Source organism: Vicia villosa, unplaced genomic scaffold (assembly GCF_029867415.1).
Source record: "Vicia villosa cultivar HV-30 ecotype Madison, WI unplaced genomic scaffold, Vvil1.0 ctg.003406F_1_1, whole genome shotgun sequence".
NCBI classification, from domain to species: Eukaryota; Viridiplantae; Streptophyta; class Magnoliopsida; order Fabales; family Fabaceae; genus Vicia; species Vicia villosa.
This window is the reverse complement of record NW_026706198.1, coordinates 136,137-158,353: the sequence shown is the minus strand read 5'-3', so window position 1 is coordinate 158,353 and position 22,217 is coordinate 136,137. Positions and strand designations below refer to the sequence as shown.

The 22,217-nt window shown below is 32.3% G+C and overlaps 1 protein-coding gene across 1 annotated transcript in view; it reads left to right on the top strand.

The window, feature by feature from the left end:
* Nucleotides 1-2,284: 2,284 nt before the first annotated feature.
* The window catches only part of LOC131640934 (wall-associated receptor kinase-like 1), a 131,196-nt gene continuing 111,263 nt past the window's right edge, over nt 2,285-22,217 (top strand). The window contains exons 1-2 of the mRNA XM_058911288.1: nt 2,285-2,703; nt 2,881-3,039. Of these exons, the coding sequence (XP_058767271.1) occupies nt 2,285-2,703; nt 2,881-3,039 (578 nt within the window). The remainder of the gene's footprint in view (nt 2,704-2,880; nt 3,040-22,217) is intronic.

The window sequence follows — 22,217 nt, the reverse complement described above, 5'->3', positions numbered from 1 at the left end:
TATTTTATGTAATTAAATCATGATTTAAATGTGTAAAAATCATAAAATAATTAATAAAAATAATATAAAATTGAAAGATATGTTTTTGGGGCGTGGATGGGCTTAGGATAAGGTTTAGATAAAAAGAATATGGGCTCATTTGAAAATGTTTGGGATTTTGGACCTTTTTCCTTCATGCACACCCTCGAAAATCAGTGAATTTATACACTTTGCCATTTCCTCATACTTTAATATTTTTCCAAGTTCTTGGACTTTTTAGAAACCTTAAAGAGTCCTCTAACCAATGTCTTTGGTCTCATTCCAAAATAATTTTCCATGCTCCTTGTGTGTCCTTTTGAAAAAAATGACTTTTGGTTGACTTTTGAAAAGGACCTATAATGTTTTGGTCCATATCTCTCAAATGAAGCATTTTTAGACTTGGCATGTGAGAGACAAAATTGTAGAGAATAAAATTTACTTCAAATTGAGCTTTGGATGGGAAATTTCTGATGTTCCATGTGAAAGTTATGGCTAGTCAAAGTTCAGTTGACTTTTTCCTAGAAAACCCTAATTTAAAAACTCAGGTTTTTGATGATTTTGGAGCTTTTCTTGTTGAATCATGATCAATCCTTGATCAAATGATGAATGATACTTCATAATGAGGATGTTGGCCAAAAATCAGAAGTTTTGACTGTGGTTTGACCATATTTTGACTTTTAGATCAACCAGTCGATTATCGATCGTTTGGGCCGTTGAGTGAGCAATCTTTGAATCAGGGATTGAAACTTGGTATGAGGATACTTTCAAATCATATGAGAGGCCATGTAGTCCACTTGAGGTGTCAGAAGTTCAGATTCCTTGATTAAATCAGAAACCCTAATTCAGAGGCTGTTGTTTAGGAGAGAGACTGCATGCTTCTTTCTTGTGCGTTTTTGTGTATTTGAAAGTCAGATGGATTGAAATATGAATAAATATTTTGGGAAAATTTTGGGGTATGACACTATGGATAGCTAAATCTCTTTTGTATCAAGACAAGATGTAATCCTCCTTTACTTTTGTATGTTTTTCTTGTGAATATATTATGTATGAACAAGTGATGATCAATATAGATGGTTTAGTTTGTTTATTAAAGCTTTTCTATGGTATAAATGTTTGAGACATCAATGTTTGTATCTTGACCTAACTTTATCATATATCAAACTATAAGTTGCATACATGGATTTAATGTTTGATATTTACGTTGTATCGGTTTTAAAAACGTTATTTGTATTGTTTAAACGGTGGAGAAATCGATGGTTAAATAATACGGTAAATCTAGCTATATCGTTGCGGACACGGACAGTATAGACGTCGATACGTAACTATATTGATCGTTAACGAGTTCATATATATATATATATATATATATATATATATATATATATATATATATATATATATATATTTATAGGTTGACATACAAAGTTAGGTCGGTGAAATCGAATCTTGATATATTTTCTTAAACTTAGAACTTTCATTAATTTAATCTTTGCTATTAAATTGTTGAATGATCTTTTGCAAACCCAAAACCAAAGTAACCTTAACTCAAGACAAAATAAGCTATAGAACGGCGGTGATATCGCAATAATCCCCGTGGATACGATATAAGCGAAAAGTACTCTTGTATACTCTTTCAACAAAATTCTATTTACTCAGATAAGTCATGATAACATGTGTTGGAACCAATGTATAATTTTGTTTATTCACTAGTGATTTATGGGTAAATCTTCATAAATGATAGCTATGGTAGACAGGAACAGAACTTTCTATGGAGTGCTTTAGATATGGAGCAGAGAACAACAGCGATAACATATTGGCTAAGGCTGCGTCAGTTTATGGCGATGCTCGCAAACATGTGGAAAAGGAGCACGAAGAATTGAATCAACATTTATCTTCCCAGGTCAACTTTTCATATGTTGTCTTAGTGTATAAGTTTTAATGGAAGTTCAACACGTGATCTGTTAGAATTGTCAAATTGCTTTTGCAAAAAATATTTTTATGTTAGGGTAAAATTTACCAACTTCTCTTACGGTTTTGAAATATCATAGTGACCTCTTTCTTTGAAAACATATATGGGCCCCTTGTTCTTAATTCTCATTGAACATACACACCCTTCTGCACATGTTCTTCAAATATTTGTCTTGGATATTTATTTGTTAAGCTATTGTATATACATGTTCACTTGATTTAATCTCACTCATTCTCGATACAATTTCCATCATGTCAAAATCACACTGTCGGAGCTCCATGCCGTGTCATGAACTAGATGGCTTCAGCATGCCGTATCCGTAACAATGCAAGGAATCTGTTGAAGCTTGTCGGAGAGTATGGACCTAGGTGCAAGAGGGAGCTCTGGAGGGTTCAGTACGCTCTTAGTCGGATCTGTAACAATGAAAGGAATCTGTTGACCCTGGATGAGAAGAACCCTCGTTGGATCTGTAACAATGAAAGGAATTTGTTGACACTGGATGAGAAGAACCCTCATTGGATCTTTGAAGATGAAGCACTTTTGATGAGAATATTTCAATATGGTCTTCTTGATGAAACTCAGAACAAGCTCGATTATGTCTTGGCTCTCACTATTCAGAATTTTCTCGAGCGAAGACTTCAGATACTTGTCTTCAAGTCTGGAATGGCTAAGTCCATTCATCATGCTAGAGTTCTTATCTGGCAAAGGCACATCGGGTACTTCGATCTGAACTAACTTAATGTAGAATTTCGATTTGACCTTTTTATAAATCATGAATGGAAATTGATATTTTTTTCCAATTATACTGAATGTTAACGGTTCATCAGTATGATTTTTGTTTACATCTAATCAGTTTAATCTGCTAAATTTCTGTTTACCGACATGTTTTATAGTCTTTTGTCATCCTTGAATCACCTATTTTGCTTCTCCGTAACTATAATCAGTGGACCGGTGTTAATCATGGTTTTGGAAAAGGATAATGCTATTGCTAATTGGCATGCTTTAATGGGCCATACCAATGCAAGCAAGGCCAAGATTACTCACCCTCACAGGTTATACATGTTTACTAATCAAACTATTTGTCTATTTGTGTTTGCTTAATCAATTTCTCCATGACTTACTTATTTATTAATTTGAACAACATTGAAGCAAAATGTGGATTAAATACTGGAAAAAATTGTGTTCATGGTTCAGCCTCTACCAAATCTGCACAAAGAGAATTATTGTTTTTCTTCGAAGAGCTCACAGCAGGTGAATAATTTTACTAGAGAATTCTTCTTATGAAAAGGGAATATACTGTTCTTAACATATAGTCAAGAATGATGTATTTGTAGTAATTCTAACCATAGATTGATATATTTTGTTGAATACTGCTAGGGGGAGCATATAAAAATTAGATTTTTTTTTATTTTAAAATAATATTACCTGCGGATTTCCTGCCATTATAGTTTCCTGGGGATTTACTTGCCATTATAGTTTCCTGGGGATTTACCTGCGAACTTACCAGCGGAATTTACAGCGGATTTACCTGCGGATAATTCCTGCGGATTTTGCTGCTGATTTACCTGCGGAATTTCCTGCCAAAAATATTACCCAGGAAGGTTTAACCCGGGGACGAGAAGTCGCAGGAAAAACTGCAGCAAATGCGTTTCCTGCGGAAATTTAGTTTAATTCCGCAGGAAAAAAAAGAGCATTTCTGGTTATTTTTTTAGTGAACACAAACAATGATCAAAGTTAAAATCTACTATTGATGGATGTAATAAATTACTTTATTTCGCAGCAATGTTCTGATTCATTGAATCAATAATAATATTAAACTAATGAATAGAGAAAACTTCAAACCAAAATTAAGATTAACATTTAGAACTCTGCCACTACCTTCAGCCTTTGCCACACACACTTCTCCATCAAAACAGATTTCAGCATAAGGAAGTGGTTTTATACTTATTATTTTTAATGATTACCTTGATTATTTAATACTCCCTCCATTTTTATTTATATGCAAAATTTAACTTTTTATGTAACGCCCCGAATTTAATTTATTTAATTAAATTGATCGAGGATTTATTCATTGGAATTAGTTGAAGTCGAGGTTATCGGTATTATTCTAAAGGTGTAATTTGGATTAATATGTTAATTTGAGCAGTTAAGTTGTGGTCGGATTTATTAGTCGGATTAGTCAGAGAAGTACAATTGGGAGTCAGTATTGTTAAAGTTATGGGTCGATGGTAAATGTGGAATATTATTGGAAATAATATTCGGTTATGTTGTGTGATTATTCAATTATGTGTGTTATTTGGCTTAATTGAGTAATTAAAGAGAGATTATGACTTGGGCCTAAGTGAAACAAATATGACATAAGAGATTGGATTGTGGGTTAAGCCCATTAGTAAGAATGGATAGTAAGAGTTAGGGTTTTAGAGGTTTGGCCTCATAACTCATTTTGGGGAGAAAGAAGAGAAAGAAGAGAAAGAAGAGAAAGAAGAGAGGAAGAGAAGAAAGTTATGGCATGAAGAGAGGGATGACTACATTGAAGTGAAGCTTTTGCTAAGGTAAGGGTGGGGTTCTTACTCTCTAAGGGTTGGCATGATGATGTATATGGTGGGTTAGATTGTATGTTATTCTCCATGGAAGTTGTGTGTAGAGATGTTAGGGTTTATGAACAAATGTGTAAATTGATGATTTGAAATGTGTTTAATTGATGCTTAATGATGTTGTGATGTTAGAAGATCCATAATATGTGTTGTATTTGTGTTTATAACATGTATTCTGTGGTTGTTCGTGATGCTTGGTGTTTTCCAACTTGATTGGGTTGAGTTTAGGGGTTTTGGGATGAGATTCGTATGCTGTTTTCGTGTTTTGGGGGGTTTTTGAAATCGCCAGTTCGCGCCGCGAACTGCTTGGCAGAAAGTTAGGAATTTTTGAATTCGCTCAATTCGCGCCGCGAACCCTGTTTTGCAGAACTTTTTCTAAACTTTGAAATGATGTAACTTTTGATCCGTAACTCCGTTTTAGGCGCCGTTCGAAGCGTTGGAAAGCTAACGCAATTAACTATATCATGATGCAATAAAATGAATCCATATGATATAGTTTCCTATTATGTTTATTAGGATTAAGTGATGAACTATATTGTGTTAACATGTGAAGTATGTTCTGTGCTATGAATCAATGTAACCATCCATGTTGCGATATAACTTGATGTATGTTTTCTTATGATGATACAATGTTATTGAGATGATGATAAGTACCTTCCTTATGATGAATGAGATAGTGATGTATGTGATGATATGCATGATTAATAAAGATGTTGTATGCTACATGCGATTAATTGTGCATATTTGACGTGTATGAGTCGACGATGATGCCATGCGTTGACTTAACAATATATATGAAATTGAATATAACATATTATGATGATTACTTGAATTAAGGAATATGAAGAATTTGTTGATGTTTGTTGTTGATGTGCAATATAATGAATTGTTGTTGTTGTAACATGATGAATTGTTGTTGTTGTTGTAACATATTGATGTTTGTTGTTGTTGTGCAATATGTTGAATTGTTATTGTTGCTATAACCTGATGAACTTGTCGTTGTTGTTGTAGACCCTATGGTCACTATTAATAAGTTGTATTATGTTGATAAGAATTAAGTTGAATAGATGTTGTATGTCGATATGATGTGATGATGTGATTGAGACGTGGTACGGTTATTGCCATAGAACCTTGGCATTGAGTTGATGTTGTTTAGTTGATGTGGTTATGTTGTTTAAGTTGATTATGTCGTTCAAGTTGATTATGTCGTTTAAGTTGATTAAGTGGTTTAAGTTATGTTTGTGGATGTGCATAAGTTTGAGTCACATTCGAGTCGCATTTGAATTGCATTTGAATTGTGTTTGGATTGTTGAGATGACGAGGTGTTTTGTTGTGACGTATTTGATATCATACTTGTATATTTGAATATGTGATTAATGAAATCGTTGCCGTGTTGAAAGTTGTATATTATTGATAAGTTGTTTTGCGATGAAACTTGTTGTAAGATGTTATGTGATGCGAAGTGGTGAAATTATGTATGATCTATATCTCCTATATTATTTATCATGCATTCTTTTTTATTGTAAGATATCTCACCCATTTGCTGATATTTCCCCTACCATGAGAAATGGGCAGGTACTCAAGATTAGTCGTGGAGGTCCGACGTTATTTATGTGAAGTCTTTATGTTGCTGTATGGAAATTCGAGTTGGTGTCCATTACTCTGATACGTAGCACTCGGGGGGATTAGTCGTTGTTATATGATTATTGTATTCCATGATGACATTTGTGTTAAGTTGAATTGAAAGGTGTTTATAAGTTTAAGTTGTAAGTGGTGAATGAAGTTTTGTTCCGAATGCTATGTATCTTTATTAAATGCAATATAAGTATGTTTGTTTGGTTAAGTCGAATTGTGACATCCCATCGTTTGATGAAGATTTTTAAATGCACTCTGATTTTCGCTTATAATTGCGGGGTAGATTTGGGGTGTTACATTTTACATTTCGTTGAATAAATAAAGTATTTAGTCTTTATATTATCCAAATACAATAATTAATCTAAAAAGTCAAAATTTGTTTATAAATAAAAATGGAGAGAGTATAAATTATTTTTAAAAGTTGAACTTTTAAAATCCCTACCATAATAACCTTCAGGATCTCTATTCATGTGTTTTTGGAAATATTCATTCCTAAAGCCCGTGTGACTAATATTACACTTATTACACACTAAATTATATGAGCAAGAACATGGTAATGGCAAGGGTCCCAAATAATATATATTATGATTGGAAACATGCATAATGAAATAATTAAAAATTAAGCCTTATAAGAGGATTAGACCAATGGCTAAAACTTCAATTGCTTTCATGAGACTAAGCCTTATAAATATATTGGCATTAATTTAAATTTAGGCTTACATAGTCTGTTGGTCTATATGTTAGCGTGTTTTTGGTTTTCGTCCCTGTAACTAATTTTTTTTAGATAAAGTTCTTAAATATTTTTTTTTTTGAATTTAGTCCATAAAATTAAAATCCACAGAAAAATTTAAAGGTTTATAATTAAATTTTTGGTCTAATATGGTATTTATATTACATTATTTTTACTGATTATAAGTTTATATTTTAAAATAAGAATAATTATTTTATTAAAATTATTATTTTTTAAATCATGATATGTATAATAATGAAGTTTAAAATAAATATTAATAAATGACCTTTCTAGTTAATTTTTTTTCATGAAAATACCATTAAAAAAATTCTATTTGGAAATAATAATCATAATAATTTTATTTTTATAAAAATTTGTTGATTTATAAATATCAACAACTTGTTTACGTTTGAAAGAAAATACAATAAATGACGCTGCCAGAGATTAGCCCTGGACCAAGAGCTTGGACCCATGTAGCTTAATAAGTAATTGTTAGTTGAGTTACCCCCACTCGCTCCGTAATAATAATAATAATAATAATAATAATAATAATAATAATAATAATAATAATAATAATAATAATAATAATAATAATAATAATAATAATAATAGAATTTATATTTTTATCTTTATGTACACGTATTTGTTGCCGATATTTGTTTTTCTTATTTACTTTTTCTGTCTCTATTTTGAAAAATACAAATTTAAGTTTATTATATTTCTTCATATTTGTTTGGAAGCACTTTAAATTATTTCAAAGTTTTAGATTTTATTGAGAGATTTGGTTGCTTTATTTTGTAGGTTTATTGATGTTCTTACCAAAAGATCTACCATTGATTGTGTAATTAACATAACTTAACACGGACAATTACATAAATTAATAAAACAATAATAAAGAACAAAACTTAGACACTACTAGATGATTATGGATCTTTCAACATCTTGATTATATCGGCGACAAATTTAGCATTTGTCGCATCAAACAATATATGTCCCTTTGTTAGCCTACTAGGATATGTTCTCTGTATAACCTTTAAAGCTTCATCATTCTTCAACTTAATGTTATTGCATTTCATCATTCCTTTAATATCAATACATGGTGCAAGAAACTCGATCTTTCTCACCTTTCTATTTTTAGTGTGGGGCAAAAGATTATCCAATTTGGATCTCAAAACAGCGAGATATATGGTTTTATAGGGAGCCAAAAGTCAACACGACATTTGTGTCTTGAGGGAGCTGAAAATCGACAGGAGATTTCACGCTGTTGAAGTGCACAACTACCATATATGAATATTGTGACATTCTAACATGTGTTTTTAACACCATATGATCCCTATTTATACAACTTTCAATTCGTTATGGACATCACAACATTGTCGTTGCAAACTCAACCGTACAAAATTGTCGGCAAAAGCTTAAACTTGAAATTTTAAACTACCAGATATTTCGTAATCCTTCTAAATATTTAGTAATTGCATGAGCTTTTTTAAAAAAACTGGTAATTTCACTCGTCCAAAATTTTCAACATTTTGGGAATAATCCAGTAATCCATGTTGTTTTTTAAAAACCAGTATGTTTTTCCACACACCGATTTTTTAATAAAAATCATTTAAATTTACAAATAGGACATTTAGCATAGCTTATTGAATTTTGGGTTAATGAACTTTTTGGTCCCTCTAAATATTGCAGATTTCGTTTTTAGTCCCTCCAAAATTTTCCTTTAAGAAATCGTCCCTTAAAAATTTTTCGTCTAAACTATTGGTCCCTAACGTCAAATTTGCTAGAGATTAGCTACGACTTTAGCCACTGATTAGCTACGAAATTTGACGTTAGGGACCAATAGTTCGGAAGAAAAATTTTAAAGGGACGATTTCTTCAAGGAAAATTTTGGAGGGACTAAAAACGAAATTTGAAATATTTAAAGGGACGAAAAAGTTCATTAACCCTTGAATTTTTATGTTACTACCATATTTTTTTCTTTACACTACCAAAATTTTCATGCGCTAATTTTGAATAAAAATTTGACAAATGATATTTTGGGTAATATGAAATCTTAGAGGGTGGCAGGTGCAACAATCTTAAAACCCAACTTGTAATATAAACAAAACATGCATAAAAGATACATCACATAGGGTGTCACAAACTCACTTCATTGTCACTTGTTCGTCAATATTATACTCACGTGGTAGAATTAATATAAATCTTAAACAACTCATTTTAGTCTCGTAATAAATAATTTTATTTGGACAAAACTTCGATTCAACCTAGGAAATTTAACTCATAACAACTTAAATGAAATAGAACATAAAAACTTCATCCCTACCGATGTTACAATATCACAGAGACGTCAAACTAAAATAATTCAAAGCAATAAACAAAAGAATGAGGCCTCACGCCATCCTCTAGCTCACATGAAAACTACTCTTCTACCTAGTCACCAAGCACATAATAAATCACAACAACAATAATGACGTCACAATGCATATACGCGTTCAATGCGACCGACACCTCAACTCTAATGCATGTGATACCAATTAGACATCAGAGGTATGTTCCTGATCTTAAGAGTGCGATAGTGTTGATAGATTGTGTTTAAGATTAATATAAAATCTTAAAATGGTTTCTTAGGTTTAGCTTGGGTAAAAGCTATGAATAAGCCTATATAATCTAAATATCATATTTTATTAAAGGTTTTTGGGCATAACCTTCAAAAGCTCAAAGTTTATAGTAAAAACCTCAAGAAGAACCCTTACAGAATGGACTAGACCAACGTTCAGCCAAACTTGGATAATCTCTGGTGCAATCTCTCAAACTCTATCTTTTACTTTCCGCTATTTACTTTCAACAATTTACCCTCAAACCATTCTTTTGCTGCAAACTACTCTTCTAAACAATTAATAATATGATCTTAATCAATAAAATATTAAAATCTTCTTGAATTTTAAATACCATAATTCACCCCTTCTTTGTTTTGGGTCACTTGTCTAACATGACATTGTACTCCTACAATTTTAAGTGTTATTAACATTTAAAAAAATCAATTTTAACACACTTGAATCAAGCACATTGACATTAACATAATTTAATCAAGAATCATGTGGAAGATAAAGTTGAAAACCTTAAGCATGTAGCAATTGATAATCAGTTAGACAATATATTCACTAAGGCCTTAGATGCAACCTTTTTTGAAAAGCTTAAGGGCTCTCTTGGTATTCGCATATATGAGCAATTATAGAAATTAATGCAACGGAGGTATCAAGAATAAAAATATATTCTCTCTCTCTCTCTCTCTCTCTCTATCTATCTATCTATCTCTCTCTCTCTCTCTCATTATCATTGTTGCACGACAAATAAGGTAAATCATTCCTATTTTAGTTTCTACTCATAATTCTTTCATTCTCTTACGCCTCAACATTTGTTTCTCCATATATTGTTCACTATAAACATATGTTTTTCATCCTTCAAATATCATATATTACTTACACCTAAAGATTATCTCAAGGTGAAATGTCTCAATTTATGAAGAAAGTCATATTGCTATGTTTATTGATGTTGTTATCAATGCACAAAATCCATGCAATTCGTGTGAATATTGTCAACTCGTTAGAAGGTAATTTAGATTTGACTGTTCATTGCAAATCTGGAGATGATGATCTTGGAAAACATGTTCTACGTCATGGTCAGAGTTATGGTTTTAATTTTGGTGAACATTATTTTTTGAAAACTTTATTCTTTTGTGGCTTTGGATGGAATGGTCAATTGCATTGGTTTGATATATTCAGTGATAATAATAGAAGAACATCTGATTGTAAAACATGCGATTGGAAAATATTGAAAGCAGGACCATGTCGAGTCCTAGGATCACGATTAGATTGCTTTCCGTGGAATAAAAACTAATAGTATGAGGCTTTTTTTAAGTAAATACTGTTCATGGAATAGAGAGAAAGTAATGTATTTTCTTTAATATCTTTTGTAGAACTTCTCATTATATATATATATATATATATATATATATATATATATATATATATATATATATATATATATATATATATATATATATAATATCTTTTGTCACAAATAGTGACACCAAATATTATACTTTCATTCGTTTATTAATATTTAATACAATTATTACATAAAATGAGATTCTTTTTGAAAATTTTTCATTCTCTTTCTTTATTCTTTTCTTTCTTTCAAAATAAAAAATTTACTATTTATATTACATTTTTGATTGATTATAAGTTTATATTTTAAAATAAGAATCATTATTTTATGAAAATTAATTTTTTTTAATCATGATATGTATAATAATGAAGTTTTAAACAAATATTAATAAATGACCTCTCTATTTATATTTTTTTCGTAAAAATACCATTAAAATAATTCTATTTGGAAATAATAATTTTATTTTTATAAAAAATGTTGATTTATAAATATCAATAACTTGTTTATGTTTGATAGAAAATACAATAAATGGCGGTGCCAGGGATTAGCTTTGGACCGAAAATTTTACGTCATACTCCTATTATTATCCCTCTACTCCTACATTTTTTAAAATATTCTAATTCTTCCTGTTTAACTCATCAAATAATTTTATTATTTAATATTTACCATTTCACACCCCTACCAAAGTGCACCTGATAACTTGCAATTAAGTTTTCCGGTTTGTAATTTTTCTTCACTGGATAACTTGCAGTCAAGTTTTCCGGTTTGTAATTTTTCTTCACCGAATAACTTGCAGTTTAGTTTTCTGGTATGTGTCATACCCTAATTTTTGACCCCCCTGAGATGACATATCTTCAGGATTTTCATCAGGTCAAAACAAGTACCCAGAGCAGTCACTTCTTCATCTGGCATTTAATCAAGGATGTTCAAAGACAAGAAAACTCAGGCAAAGGATCAATCAATAGAAGGATTGGTCTCTAACACAATCATAGGACTCAAAAGCTTCACTTTTATATTCACCTATGATTGATTAGACACCCAGTCATCTGAGTACAGGTTTACTCAGGTCACCAAACTAGGGTTTTTGAGCCTATCAAGGACTGAAATCAGGGATCACCTTTGGGAAACCCTAAAAAGCCCCAGGGGATCATTCAAAGACATCAGTCATCTTCAAATAGCTCATATGACAAGATCCACTGGACATCACACCTCAATTCAAGGCCTACAGTCATCATTTTCATCTGGTCGACAATTAGGGTTTTTGACCTAATTCACCAGGATAGTTGACTTTTAATCAGGACATGGATCCAAGACTCAAAGCATGACTCAAGAGCTCCTATTACCTCAATATAATCCATTCACATCACTCATTTGAAGAGGAGATTTTGATTCATCACAAAAGTCCAAGAATTCACTTCATCTGAAAAAGTCAACTGCACAGGATCATCTTTGACTTTTTGGAAATTTTGGTCAACCATGACTTTTGGAGTTTTAAATCATCAATATATGATATTTAAAGTCATTTGATCAAAGAAAATCAAGAAAATCAATCAAAAGTCAAAAGTTTGACTTTTCATACTTAGAAAATTTTCTAAGTGTTTTCAAGTGATTTTTGCCAAACTTTGGAAGGGATTTTCTCAAAATTTCACCTACAAACTGAAAAAAACTTCCAACATGAAAGTTGTAGATTTTGATCCAATAAACAACTTTGACACATATGATGTTTTGGCTAAAAATCAACCATTGAAGAGTTATGGAGCTTCAAAGTGGCTGCCTTCACAAAACATGCAAGAAAACCCTAGTTTTCTTCAAACTTCATGGGACTTTTTCACTAATTTCCCTAAATAATTTGGGCAAACACTAAACTAATGAATCAAAGTACATATTAAGGGCTTTCCAAATTGTGCTCAACCTCTCCCAAATTCATTTTGAGCTAAGAGATATGGTTGATCAAAGTTAGGCACTTGAAGTGAAAATTATAGGTCATGTACAATTTGAAACTTTGCAATTTTGTGCAAGTGACTCCTCTAAATGATGCTACCCGACCTCTAATGCATCTGAAAACATGCCATACATCCAAATTCATCATTGCATAAGGATTAGAGAAGATTCCCAAAAACAAAGGCATGTGATTATGTAATGATTGCATTTTTGAATTTATGGCAAATGGTGAATCATCAAGGAATCTTGCTCTAAGCCAATTAGAACTCTCCTCTTAATCAGAAATGTTCCCTAAGATCATACAAGATCAATGGTTGGGGAAGCTAGCTCGAAAATGCATCATTGCATTTGGGATCTTTTCAAATTTTCTTCATGGCTAAGAAACCAAACTCACTTCACTAAGCAAGCTCACTATACACAATTACTTTGAACCAATTGCCTATAAATAGAGGGCTCTTTCTCATTCAGAAAACACACCAAAGCAACCATATTCCTTGCTTTCTCTTTCTCTTCTCATGCTTATGGTTTTTCAAAGTTCTTTGGCAAGAAGCATCGTTTTCTTCAAACCAGAGCTTATCTTTGGAAAGTAAGCATTCTAACATCTCAAGGGGGCTCATTTGAGGTGATCCAAGCACCTGGATCACTTCTGTAGGTGGAGGAACATCATTGTTGCTCTCACTTTGGAGCAGTTGCAGTTGGAGGTCCATAGAGCAATTCAGAAGGTTCCAAGCAAGGCCAAGCATCCAGACACCTTCCTTAGGGTGTAGTGAAGCTATTCAGATGGTCGCAGCTCATCTGTAACTGCAGAATCGTCATCCTCCATGTTCACTTGAAGCTCAAATTGAAGGAGTCGGGTAGAGCAATTCAGAAGGTTTGAGGTCACAACAAGCATCCAGTTAGTATCACTGAGTCTCAAGGAAGCTTTTAGGATCATTCATACAAGCCCAGGTGCTCTCTAACATCCTCACGATCTCCATTTTCAGAGGTAAGTTTCTCAACTCCACCTCTTTAATTTGTGTATCTTTTTGGTTAAAACTCAACGCCATTTCATTCAGCATCATAAGAGGATTAAAAACCCTCTATCATCAGTCATTTATGCTTCAGTATAGCCACTTAATTTAAATTTCAAATTTTAGGGTTCTTCACGTATTTTAGATAATTCAGTAGATGTAGTTAATATAAATTCATATTAGTTACATATTTAGAATCGTGAGTGAATTTAGAGCAAGTTTGGTCTTTACATCTTTGCAAATGGTTGAGAAATGAGCAAGTTCACAAATTCAAAATTTGAGAGCTTGAGGAAGAAGACGACCATGGCTATGGCGCGCAAATTTCAAATCTCTGGGCAAAGTTTATTTTATTTTCAATGGTAGGCGTTTCCTAAACGAATGAATAACTTGCCCCAGTGGCCTCACATGCGCTCTTAGTCTCCTCATGCCTCAAGTCTGGGGTTCGAATCCCCCTCGCCCCAGACTTTTTGATTCTTTTATTTTTCAATGATTTATCACTTGTTTTGAAACATAACCAAATGGGTGAGTGTTATAATCACCAAGCGCGCGTTGGCTCAGTGGTGTTATTTTGAGCTGATGACTTAGAGGGCGTGTGTTCAAACCTTGGAGGAGACAAACCCAATTTTTTACCACTATTTTTCTTTGTTTTATTCACAAACTTCACACAATTATTTAACCTACCAAATAAATCCATTTTCACCTCATTTTTCACACACTTGTTATTTAATATATCTATTTTGTGAATAATCAAAAAAATCATAAAAATATTATTTATTTCATATATTTTTATTAGGTTTAAAATAGTATGTTTTAAGTGTTTTCTTAAATACTTTAAATATATATACTCATTTTGTTTTAACCTAATTATTTTGTGAATAATTTTATGATAAAACCCTAATTATTTAGGTCTTAATTAGGTATAGATCTTTATCTTTACCTTAATTAAGTTGACTTTTTGTCAATTTTCAAAACTGTCTTCAATCTCCGATTAAACATATGATTAAGGTTTTCAAACAACAAAGCCTTATATCATTTCAAATCTTTTTCCAACTGTTTTCATAAACAGTAAATCATTTTTATCTGGGCCTCTAATAGAGTGTAAGTCCCATCCCCTTTTCATTTTATTTTCAACTCTCAAATACAGTCAATAAAACTGTTTTCACAACAATATTTCATTTTCAATTGACTGTTTCTCATTTCCAGTACTGTAAAGTACTGGGCCTCTATTAGAGTGTAAGACCCAACACCTTCTTTCTTTTCATAGTTTGTTTTCAAAAACTGTATTTTCAAAATCTCCTTTCTGTTTTCAAAACATTCTTCTGGTATTTGAAGGGCATTATTCCCGGTGAAACTCTTCAGATACCTATGTGACCTTTGTCCATCTTCACTTCTTCTGTTTTCAAAACCCTTAACTGTTTATAATAAGTATTCAATTGTTATCAACAAAACAAAAAAAAAATTACGGGTAAGGATTTGTACATACTTCTTCAAAGGCCTCCACTCCATCCAGGTTAGGCTTTACAAGCTTTCAATTTACAGTCTTTATTTAAATTACTATCAAATATAGAACTGTTTATATATATATTAGAACTACGTCTGAGTATAAACCTTAGGACAGTTAAACTATATATATATATTATAGGAATATGGCCTAGAATTGAGAATGTCTTCCCGGTGAAGGCTCTTTCCTAATTAGAGATCTGTAGTTCAAACCCCCAAGATGAATTATTCCCGGTGAAACATCTTGGCAAAAACCTTAGAACAAAAAAATAGGACACATCCACCCAAAGAGGAATTATTCCCGGTGAAACCTCTTACCCATTTGCTTAAAGCCAAAATAAGTTCAAAACTACATAGCTTTCTCTTGTGCTACAACAAGGACCCTCGATGACCCTCGATTAGCCTCCTCTTGGACTTTGTACAAGGACCCACAGGCTTCTTAAAAGTATTTTCAGCTTCCTCTTGAGCTTGTATACAAGGACCCATCAGGTTTCTTATAAACATAGGAACAGGTCTTTAGTCACCTTTTAACATACCCTGGTGAGTTTCTTCCAATTTAAGCCAGACTTTAAACAAGCTAAGATTGTCTCAATTTCATATTGAGTACACTTTTTGGAATGAGAGACATGGACAGTCTCTGTCACCCTCATCTTCATCAATTTTCCTTAGCGGAGTCTAGGATCCATATTTGCTCATCACCAGCAAGAGTCAGCCTTAATCTTGGGCTTTAAAACAAGAAGTCTCCACTAGATAATCTTTCTGCTATTCATTTCAACAAAAACCCTGGAAAGGGTTAGCCTCCACACATTCTTTCATTTTAACAAAAACCCCTGGAAAGGGTTAGCCTCCACACATTCTTTCATTTCAACAAAAACCCCTAGAAAGGGTTAGCCTCCACACATTCTTTCATTTCAACAAAAACCCTTGGAAAGGGTTAGCCTCCAAAGTCAATTAATAAAAACCTGTTTAAAAGAATAAAACCCCTGGAAAGGGTTAGCTTCCAAAAAAAATCAGTCTTTTAATAAATAAATCAATCAAAAGCCTCAAGCTTGGGCCTCATGCAAGCCAGCTAAAAAATCAAATCTTTCAAACAATAGATAGACATAGCTCATCTTCATAGGTAGATATTTCTCTTATCTCACCACAAACAAACAATCATTTCAAACAATCATCATTTCAAACAATCATCATTTCAAACAAATCATCATTTCTCCCATTTAGGACACTGAAAGGCATGCTCTGGCAACACACCCAGACTTGTACAACCCTTTCCCTAATTTGGTTGAGAATCTTTCATTTTAGAGGCACAATGGCTGTCATACTTGATCAACCAAGTAGACTCCCCTCTTAATGAAACATCATTTTTTAGCTTTTCTGTCACTTTTAAAATGTTTGTGGTGGAATAGTAGAAATACCTCTCTGTAAAGATGATTTCATGTCTCTTTATTGTAAACAGAGATTTAATTCAAAGCTTCAACCTTGAGCTTCAAGCAAAGCACCAAAAATAAGTAATTTCCCTAGTTAGTTCCCCGAACTACATTAAGCTCTGACTTCCATTAGGGATATGTAGGCATGAGGTTCACAAGGAATCTCAGCGAGCTAATAAAATACCAAAAATAGTCAGTTTGTCTGTCTGTCTGTCTTTCTTTAAATCAATTTAATTCCTTCTCCTAACACAAAGGAGAAACTTTCCCAATCATTAGCAATAAACACAATCACAATGACACAGAGAAGGTTCCTGTAGAGTACTACGGATATGTAGGGTGCGTAAACTCTTCCCTATGTATAACCGACCCCCCGGACTCCAGAATTTCTAGTCTAGGTGAAATCCCCACACTTAGCAAACTCCTAGGGTTTAGTTGAGATCTTTTTTCCCCTTTCCTACTCGTAGGACAATAAGAAAGTTCGTGTGATATCGTAGGAAGAACTGAAACAAAATTCATCCCACTCCGGGCGCATTCTCCTTCCAAATTTCGCGTGAAGGGTCTAGCGTGCCGTCCTCCCAAGTGAAACGGGGAGGTAAAAAAACGACACCACAGTAAGCAATTTTTTTCACCGGATAACTTGCAATCAAGTTTTCTGGTATGTAAAATTTTTCTTTATCGAATAATTTATGCAACAATCAAAAACCTTGTCCTATAGTAAATAAAACTACGGCCTATTCTAAAAGACATAGTTTTTGCAACTTGGGAAATTGTATATCCCATGACTATTAGAATGGACCACGGTTTTATTTACTTTAGGACATGGTTTTTCATTGTTGCATTAACTCAAGTTATTCGATGAAGAAAAATTACATACCGGAAAACTTGATTGCAAGTTATCCGGTGAACACAAATTATATACCGGAAAACTTGACAGCAAGTTATCCAATGAAGAAAAATTACAAACCGGAAAACTTGACTGCAAGTTATTTGACGAAGAAAAATTACAAACCAAAAAACTTGATTGTAAGTTATCCGATGCACTTTGGTGGGGTGTTAAATGGTAAATATTAAATAATAAAATTATTTGATAAATTAAAAGGGTAGAATTGAAATATTTTAAAAAAAAAGTAGGGGTAGATGGATAATGATAGGTGTATAAGGTAAAAAAATTCCCTGGACCAAGAGCTTGGACCCATGTAACCCAATAAGTTACTGTTAGTTGAGTTACCACATTCGCCCCGTAATAATAATAATAATAATAATAATAATAATAATAATAATAATAATAATAATAATAATAATAATAATAATAATAATAATAATAATAATAGGTTTACACATATATTCTTATCTTTATGTACACATATTTGTTGTCGATGTTTGTTTTTCTTATTTATTGTTTTCGTCTTTATTTTGAAAAATACAAATTTAGGTTTATTATCTTTCTTCATATTTGTTTGGAAGCACTTTAAAGTATTTCAAACTTTAGATTTTATTAAGAGATTTGTTTGCTTTATTTTGTAGGGTTATTGATGTTGTTACCAAAAGATATACCATTAATTGTGTAATTAACATAACTTAACACATACAATTACATAAATCAATAAAACAATAATAAAGAACAAAACGTTGATAACCCTCTAGATGATTATGGATCTTTTAACATCTTGATTATATCGGCGACAGATCTAGCATTTGTCGCATCAAACAATATCATCAAGCCCCACACAACAACTGCACCGACTAATCCTCGCATCACCATTATGCAAGCAATCTTTGACCGGCCTCCATTGAGATTGATTGCTCCACCTGCATCATGTAGCGCCTACGGTCGTGTCCGCCGCCATCGGCACTGTCAGTAAGAAATTCCGCTGCCGCAACACCTTGATATGCCACCAGTAATTCGATTTTCACGTTATGTTCTTATTTGACTACTTTTTTTATTATGTTTGTTAAGTTTTGATGTTGCAGGCTATGGTAAGAAAAGCATGTTTGGTTTTTTTTTTGAAGAAACAGAAGAAAAAGATGATACTGAGAATGAACAATCCTTCATGTGTTTTAGTGTTGTTTTTTGTGAGAATTGAATCGAGCTCTAATGGGTCTAAGAGTAGCTTCTAGTTCGATAGGACTTATGCATGAGGTTGAAGCTTGTTCGAATGCTGCTGTCGAAGTAGTGCGTCTTGTTGTCGAAGGTGTTCTAACACGTATTAGTCGATATGCTAGGGTTGTTAGTATTTCGAATTGGGCATGTTTGTTATGTACAATTGTTTAAGTTAGTTTGTACTCTAAGTTAGCTGGGAATGAATATTTGTGAAAATCCCATTAGTTTAGTATGTTAGATTTATTATAAATAGCATACTAGTCTCTCATCATTGCATACGAAAAATCCTAATTTAGGGTGAGAGATTTATTTATTATTCTTATAACACTTGAAATCTTGATTTAAGAGAAAGTAAAGAATAGCAGTTATAACAAACCCTTGTCGTTCTTCTTTCCTTTCTATTGTGTTCCCTAGTATACTCTGTTCTTGGCATCCTTTTCACAACAGTTTTATTATTAATTTTTTTTGGCACCTGTCAAACAGTAAGAGAAACATGACTTAACATCAATTAAAAGCACAAAAATTCCAAAATGCTCACTCCAGCCCAGTGGTAAGCCGTTGGAACTAGGAAGGAAAGGGTGTGGATTCAACTCCCACGACCAAGTTATAAACAAAAAGAATTAAAAAAAACTTGACATGTCATCTTTTTGATGATTGAATATGATGAAGATAAAATATGAGAGAATCTTCAAATGATAGGGGAATTCATGCAACTTTTTTATGGGTTTTTTCAAAAGTCAAGAAGAACTATTATTCAATCTCATAATCAACAACAACAATACTCATATCTCTTACTCGAAACAAAATTCTCTCTGAACAACCTCAAAACAAGGTTCTCTTTTAATCACATTAAAACAAGGTTCTCTCTGAACCATAAGTTTGCCAATGCAAGGCCAACACAATAGTTCTCTCTGAAAAATTCAACTCATACTCAAAAAAGTTTCTCTTTGAAAACATAACTCAATTACTACTCAATATTTATATTAAAAATCAAGAACAAAGTAAAATTATATTATTACCCAGCAACTCAATTTACATAACACTGATATACACATCAACTCTATAACAATCTCTACAACTCTAAAATAACTCAAAATACTCCAAAATACTCAATTGATAACTATTTCATATATATTCAACCGGTCTATTATGTAAACCTAGTTATTCAATGCTATTATCACGTATCACTCTTCAACACTGCTTATGTCTAACTGGTGACGTCGATTTTAAAGTATTACTTAATCGATGATATCTTAATCTATGAAGCAATATAATAACATTAAGACTTAATACAAGTGAATATCAAATCCAAACTCTATCTCTAGACTTTGATGTTTAATAGATGATGCTCTTAGGTCAAGACTTGAAAGATATTTCTCAATAATGATTCAAACCCATAAAATTAACATGAAAACAAAGAGAACATCAATATTGATTCATAACTAGTTCACATGACAATGATCAGAATAAGTACGTACAAATACGATTAATTACATCCAATCCTAATACGAGATATTTATCTACACATAATCATGGTAGCTTACTTCATAAGAAAAAATAAGAGATGAACAAGCATCAAAGTTGAGTAGTCGACTATTATTGTGTATTCAGCTCTGATTTCCTTGAATATGAATTTTTCTCATATTGTTGGTGTATTTATCTCTAAAAAATAATGTATAACCCTAAAATAATGAATTAGAAAAGTATTTATAGACAATTGAAAAAGAAACTTGCAGTCAACGCTGATAGGTTACGCTCTGTGCCACTATCAAACAAAATAGCTAAACCTCCCTAAATGGCGCTCCGTGCAGGTATATGGCTCTCAGCGCCCTAGCGTTTCTAAGGCGCGCTCAGCGCGAACCTCATTAGAATTTTTCTTTTTGATGGCGCTTCTCATGCACTCAACCCCATCTTGCAGGTATCTTTTGTTCGAAAATTGCATGTTAAAGCTATTTCTTTGTCTCTTGATAACGCAAGCTTCTCCAATGCAAACATACCTACAAAATGAGTTGAAAATGACTAATCTACACAATATTTACTTGATAACCCTCTAAAGCTAATATATACAAGAAAGTTGATGTTTTGACTTGTGAATCCAATGAATCAAGTTAATAAGTGTCACTATTTCATACAACTATTCAATATAATATGGCCCTTATCAATTCTCCCCGACTCAGTGAATGTTGCGAAAAACACAAGAAGGGGTGGTTTGAATTGGTTTTCTAAAAAAAAAAAAAAATCTTCTAGAAAAACTACTCACCGCAAACATTGAGATAGATGAAAAATGAAAGAATAAGAACACGTTCGAGTTTTACAAGATTACCTTTGAAAAGGTTAATCTTATCCACCCGCCAAGGTGATTTCGTGTTACAAAAGAACCTAATCCACTAATCTTGAAAGATTACAAACAATCTCTAAGAGTCTAGAAAGACACCTTAGCCCTCTCAAGTATACAGACTAACAACCTAATCACTTAAGGAATACAAATCTCAATTGATTTACAATTGAAAGTGTTTACAAAATAGTGCTTCTAAGAAAGCAAATGAAAACAACTCTTATGAACAAATTCTAACACAACGAATGAGCAACAACTCTTGTGTTATAAAGATTCTTAGAAATAAATTTCTCAAAAAGGAGTGTTTAGAATAATCTCTCTTAGATTTTCTTTTTTCTTTCTCTTTTCTTTTCTCTTTAAAGATATGTCTGATGAGTTTGAAATATATTTGTATAGCTTAAGCAGCTTCAGTGAATGAGTAGTAAATTAGCAGTATTCTTCAATGGAGAGTGTCATATATATATATATATATATATATATATATATATATATATAGTGTCAAGAAGAAGACCGTTGAGAAGGACAAGACATTCCTTTCCTTTCCAACTGATGTAATGGATCCAAAAAGATTGTGGGGGACAAATAACACACAAAAATTGGTTCGTACATACATCCTTGCAGTAGTGGAGATGATACTTTACTATTGTACCATCTAGCTTCTAGCGCAAGTTTCTATTCTTTCTTCTTTGAAATGTACTTTTAATCTCGAGTAGAAAGAGCATGGAAGAGATCAAGTAACATAAACGTCCCAAGAGAGTTAAGTGTTTAGATTTGAATGAAACACCTTATATGAATGACGCGTCTTGATGTTGTCATCAAAATTAAAGATTGAATGCAGAACCAAATCTTGTTCTAACACTTAGAACTTTGTTTGTCTTCAAACAAGAGTCCTACAAACCTAAATAAACAAGAGAAATTTCTAAGACTTCACATGATCAAACAAGTTTTAAGAAAAGATGACAAAGGCATGGTTCAAAATTTTTAAAGCACAAGGAAGGTGAGACATACC